The sequence below is a fragment of the Aegilops tauschii genome, chromosome 5 (assembly GCF_002575655.3).
Source record: "Aegilops tauschii subsp. strangulata cultivar AL8/78 chromosome 5, Aet v6.0, whole genome shotgun sequence".
NCBI lineage: Eukaryota > Viridiplantae > Streptophyta > Magnoliopsida > Poales > Poaceae > Aegilops > Aegilops tauschii.
In genome coordinates this window covers 449,847,946-449,854,247 of record NC_053039.3, presented here as the reverse complement: position 1 = coordinate 449,854,247, position 6,302 = coordinate 449,847,946, and the positions used below count along the sequence as shown (strand labels likewise).

Below are 6,302 nucleotides of genomic sequence, written 5' to 3'. Positions count from 1 at the left end.
GGGACGTCGCGGATTCTGCTTCTTCGGGCCCGCCCGCCGGGGAATAAGAATCAGCGAGCCAGCGGTTCTAGCCAGCCAACAACGGTTAGAAGGTGCTTGGATCCAAGGTATTTATTTTAGTCTGACTAAAAATAGTCTCTTTAAGAGACTAAAGTTCCAAGCACCCCTAACTAAATAGGGGTTAAAACTAATTTTGAGACTAATTTTTTTAGTCAGGGGTACCCCTATTAAAATGTGGATTAGTCCTCTCTCTCCTCATTTAACTATTCTTCTTTACACTGGCGAGTTTTGAATTGGAGGGTTTGGAGAATAATAAATGTTCATTAACTTGATTTTATTCTCTTTAGTATTTGAATCCAAGTATGGGTGAGGCTAGCAAGTTTTAGTCTCACTACTTTTAGTCATGAGACTAAAACGTATCCAAGCACCCTCTTATTCTCCGGCTTTGCATTTTCTAGCCATTTCGTTTCTTGCGTTCAGTCCGTACTCCTACAAGGTAGTAGGTAGAATAACCAAAGACGACCTTGTAGCAAGTTCTACGCACCACAAGTAGTAAGAGCAGTACCGTTCTGCGTACATCAGTTTGAACTGCCTGCATGATCTGTCGGCCAGAGGAACCACATGCATGTGTGCGTGCGCGTGATTTTTTTGCCGCTAAAGGGTCTCGGGACAATCTTGAACGCCTACTCAAATTCAGGGCGTGCTAGTACAGCATATACGCATTAGCATCGCCTCGAATTCAAGGACTGGCTCCCACAATTTCCGGATCGGATCAGAGCCAGTTTAAAGACGGACACAACACCACGCTGCGGCAATGATAAGCGCATCTCAGCCTCTAGCCGCCCACCCGTGGTTGCTGGAGATTCACCTCGCTTTGCTATCCGCATTCGGTGAGTATTTAATTAAAAACTACCACAATTCATGAAAATGTGCCCAAAAACTGCCACTTTACAAATTTGTGCCGAAAACTACCACTTTTCTCTAATCTTTGACTAAAAACAACCACATCGCGAAAGTGCCCGATTCGCCTCTTCTAAACGCCTTTCTGATAGGATGGGCCCACAAGTCAGGTTGACCCTCTTCTTCCTCCTCTCTCTTCCTCTCTTTGGCATTTCTACAAACACCTCGTGTGCACCTGCAAGCCACCTCCACCGCCGACCACTGCCGGCGCTCAGTCACGCATGACGGCGCACACGCTCGTGGCGGCGGCGGCTACGCGCAACTCACCTGGAGCATGGCTCACACATGGTCCATTTCCATTTCCACAGCCTAGTCTCGTGGCTCTCGACTCCCGTGGACGACGCGGCCGCAAGGGGCCTGCACCAGCGCCTGCGGCGGAGGAGGCGAGGGACTGGGCGGGGCTCCTGCTGGACATGCTCCGCGCCATCCTCCACAAGCTCGACCACGTCGAGATCCTGACCGGCGCGGGGCAGGTGTGCCACTCCTGGCGCCGCGCCGCGCGCGACGTGCCCGCGCTCTGGCGCCGCATTGACATGCGCGGCCACGCGGACATCCACGAGCTCTACCTCTGCGGCCAGCTGGTGCTCTCGCCCACGCACGGCCGGCGCGGCGCTGCACGTGTGCGGCCGGCGCAGCTGCTGCTTGTGCCTATCACGGCCGGCGCCGCTGCTGCTCGTGTGCACCTCGGCCTCCGCCACTCGGAGCTCCGAGCTGACCCAGCGGCCTCGGCCCGCACGCCTGTGTGCGCCCGTCGCGTCCGGCGCCGCTGCTACCCATGCGCACGTCGGCCTCCACCGCTCCGAGCTGACCCAGCGGCCTCGGCCCACACGCCGGCGTGCTCGTGCTTCACCGGCCCGGACATCAGTTAATGGCGGCGGCGGCGGGGGAGTGGATAGGCCGGCTGGGCAGTGGACTAACGATGACAGCACTTACATGCGGGCCAGGCCTGTCATAAGTGCGTTTAAAATGGACGAATGGGTCGATTTACAGACATGGTAGTTTTTAGTCAAAGATTAGAGAAAAAATGGTTGTATTCGGCACAAATTTGTAAAGTGATAGTTTCTGGACACGTTTTCATGAATTGTGATAGTTTTTTGTTAAATACTCGCATTCGGTAGTTACTCGGCACACTTGCTGCTGATGCCTCTGCTCCCCGTTGATTCAGTACACTTGCTGCACGTGATTACTACCTGTTTACCATAGATTAAATACGAACGTCAACTGCGTTATCAACTTCTTAACTTGAAATTGGACCCGTTGCAAATTGCTACTATGTGAGCTATAGTAATAAGAACCAAAGAGGCAGCACCTAGCTAGAGGTTTTCTCCTTGTCTTAGATCATTACTATTGTTTTCTCTCGTTTTCCCCAAGCACAAAGTCCCTGCAACTTGACTCGATCCATTAACCTCTACTGAGCAACCGTCCAAAGTATCAACCCATCCATCCTGATAAGATGCACATCTATCACCGCCAGAATGCATGGATCCATTCCCTTCCCCTCCCCCAAAAGGGAAAAGAGAGAATCTCTAAAATGAAACCACAAAGCACCACCGATCTACACCGACAGACGGCCTGTCGCCTCACACTCGTGTACGCACAGAAACAAAACAAAATACTGCAGTACACGAGCTACTGCTATCTGCTGCTGAACATGGTCGACCCAGGCCCTGCGCGCGTACGTGTCGCCCGGCTCCATGCACTGACAAGACATACATCATTTCACGCATCGGGGTGTAGCAGGCTTGCAACCACTCTACCAGCCAGTCACTGGTCCAGACGTCCAGTATACATGCCCAAGCACCATTAATCAGTCGCGTCAGCCTGTGACCCCATGCATATCAAAGATGCCACTTCCCCGAGGTAATAGCACCGAGGTACGCACAGAAATGTGATGATTTAGTCCCAAACTTGTAAAACTCGACTCCACCCTACCCTAACTTGCACATCATGTGATGATTTAGTCCCAGGCCAATCACAACTCGACAATTGGCAGCCAGGTGGCTGGACCGGTCAGCGCACACACTTTTGCACAAAACCCCCTGCCGTTTCCTTAATCAACCCGCACTCACCTCCACCTGAATTAAATCTGTATCGAGTTCACGTCCGTTCGAGCTCTATCCACCTGAATAATCTAGCTGCCGCTGTTTCAGTTACATTGTTTGACTGGTAGGCATAATCTAACGACGGTCGAATGCCCCTATCGTGTCATCTTAAGCTCTGTTGTACTGTGGGCTTGCAGTATGCATTCACTCATGTGGTGATGTTGGTTTGCTGTACTTGGTAGTCGTGTTGTCTGACGTGGTTAGTATGTTGGCCCGAATGAAGTTGTGATGCCATGTTCTGATGTCAAAATTAAAAAGGAAATGCGATTCTTTACCTGTATGCGATGAGCCTGTAACCCTCTGAATCTGAAGTATAGCACATGTCAGGCCCCATCCCCTTCGATCTTTGAAGAAATCGACACTCCGTTCTGCTTAGCTGAAGAAACCAAACAGTCCCATCTGTTGGATCTGCAGCTAACGGCAACTTACTGCTTCGTTGAGTTGCCTCGATGCACTACAGCCCTTCATCGCGGCTAATGCTGGTCTTCCTGTCTGTTTGAAATACGAGAAGAGTACTTGTGGCACTATTTAATTTTTAGTCTCTGTTTCTCTTACTTTCTACAAAATGTAAGGCTATAAAAAGCCCAGGATCCCGATGGGGAAGAGACATCCATCTTGCACCAGGTATAAACCCTAGCCCCCATGTTCTGCTTGGCCTAAGTACGTATCCTAATTCGCCCTAAATTCCTCGCAATCGTCCCACAAAGTGTGCTACTTTGAGTGATTTTGACTGAGTTTCTCCCCTCTTTAGTTCTTCAGGCTAGTAGCGCCTAATATGGCAGATCATCCGCGCGTTCGTCTCACCAGGGCTTCAGGAGCAATTCAAGTCATGTGTGATACAAGTTGAAGTTGAAGCCATGTCCGCGTTGGATACGATCCCCTCCTGATATGAATTCTACATATTCTGAGATTGTAGTACGCTATAGCTAGTCGAGTCGATTCTCGCGGCGTGAGGTTCTCTCGTGCGCGATCGTCGAACCCCGTACGTACGTATCACCATGTGGCTCCTAATCAAGATCATCTACCACATGATCACGTTCAAAGGGGCCATCGCGAAGCTCGAGGAGGCGGCGGCGCGCGCCCATGGCCGTCCGGCGAGGCTGGACCGGCTGCGCTCGGCCTGCCGCCACCTGCGAGGCGTGGACAGCCACCTCACCAGAATGCACGACTTCCTCGAGAGCGACGTCCCCGGCGACGACCGGCTGGGGGTCTGGGGCCGGCGGGGCGCCGGCAAGACGTCGCTTCTCACGCCGCTCCGGCAGCCCAGCCCGTACCACGCCCTCTTCGACCGCGTGCTCTATTTGGAGGTGGGTAGCAGGTGGTCGGTGACGGACGTGCAGCTCGGCATCTGCTGCACCTGCCTGGGCTGCAGCTACGGCGTGATGTCGTCGGCGGACGACCGGAGCCGGGCCTGCCTCATCCTCGCGGAACTCTCGCGCAAAAGCTTCCTGCTGCTGATCGACGGGCCGCTGGAGGCGCCCGTCGACCTGGCGGCGGTCGGCCCGTCGACGCCGCTCGGGAAGGGCCGCCGGCGCCAGAAGGTCGTCGTGTCCACTAGGAGCCCGGACATGTGTGCGCCGCGGACAACGTCGTCGAGATCGGGCGCCTGGGGGAAGACGACGCGTGGGGCCTCTTCAGAGACAGCTTTGGGGATAAAATCATCACGCGTGGGGCCTATTAAGGGGATAGAGCTCGAACGGACGTGAACTCGATTCGACACAGATTTAATTCAGGTGCAGGTGAGTGCGGGTTGATTAAAGGAAACGGCAGGGGGTTTTGTGCAGAAGTGTGTGCGCTAACCGGTCCAGCCACCTGGCTGCCAATTGTCGGCTGTGATTGGCCTGGGACTAAATCATCACATGAGGTGCAAGTTGGGGTATGGTGGAATCAAGCTTTGCAAGTTTGGGACTAAATCATCACATTCTGTACAAGTTAGGATATCTCGGGTGCTATTACCTCCACTTCCCCGGCTCCATGCATTTGTATCTAATTCCTCATGTCAGTGGGCAATTGCAAATGTGGAACAAGCCAGCACAAGAGGGACTGCATTGAAGTGGATTACGTCCTTTTTTGGGCTGTGGAACACGCACACATTCCCACCCATAACACCGGTTTGAATGCACTCACTCACTCGCTCACCTGCATGCATGGACAGGTGCATTTGTGACAGATGATTCAAGGGCGAAAACTAACTACAGTGGGAGTAATATAAGTAGTAACATCACATATATCTAGATAAAATAAATGATGTGCCAAGCAATAAATGAAGAAAGAGAGGCATGTCGTAACATAACTAATTACTAGTAGTATGAGTAACATCACAGATATCAAGGCAAGATGAGTCTATAGCCTAATAAATAAAGTGTTGCATGTTACCGCACATATGTTACTCCCCACTATAGAGGTAGTAACATAGACTATTAACTTGGGCATGCTACTACTCTATCTTATTATCCATTGTGGCTAGTCGAAGGACAGGGACCCCTTCTTACATGTGTGACGTGGTCCAGATCAAAAAATTCTTCCGGGTAATTTCGCGCCAACAGAGGGCGGACCCTGGCCGTGGGATCGGGCTCCGACGGCCTGGATCGATCACACTGACTCTTCTTCACCAGCTCCATACGCGGCGGCCTGTGCTTTACCGCTGCGCGTATACGGTTACGAGGCGGCTTTGTTTCGATTCGCGTGATCGCCCGGACCCTTTTTCTTTAACTCTGTTCATATATACAGTCGTGCCTGTAACAGGGAAGAAAGGAAGTTTAACAGAACCTGTCAAGCTAGCTAGATTGCTAAAAACTGAGGGACCTTTGCACTAATGTGACGTGACAGGTTAGGGCGCCCTGATCTTACGTTTATGTCCGGGACCGGGAGTAGCTACGCCAAGCTGGCTAACTAGCTAGGTTGATGGATGGACGAGACAGACAGCAGATGAAAATCAAATCCATGGCTTCCTTTCTGCTAGTACCCTTGCCATTCTGGTTCGCAAGGCAACAAGGGAGAAACGCCGCCATGTTTTCCCCAATTTCTGCTTCCCGGTGGTTCATCTGCTCTGTCTACTTGGCCTGGGAGACTCCACAAGGTGCTGCTGCCTGCTGGCTTGCAATGCGCAACTTTAGGTTCATTTATCCCTTTCTGGATGGAATGAGAGCGTCTGCTGGCTTATATTACACTACTTTATTAGGAACTAGGCCATCTTGTTATCCTCTTTTTGATGCTATACTTTCGTCAACGGGACAAAAA

General features: G+C 51.8%; 1 protein-coding gene across 1 annotated transcript; it reads left to right on the top strand.

The window, feature by feature from the left end:
• Positions 1–4,060: 4,060 nt before the first annotated feature.
• LOC141022990 (probable disease resistance protein At1g63360) lies at positions 4,061–4,768 on the top strand. Its single transcript, XM_073499288.1, has one exon. It carries the CDS (start codon positions 4,061–4,063, stop codon positions 4,766–4,768), a length of 708 nt encoding a protein of 235 aa, XP_073355389.1.
• Positions 4,769–6,302: the final 1,534 nt, after the last annotated feature.

What these genes read in the sequence shown, in the direction of transcription:
- LOC141022990 (XM_073499288.1), top strand. Translation starts at nt 4,061, where the DNA reads ATGTGGCTCCTAATCAAGATCATCTACCACATGATCACGTTCAAAGGG.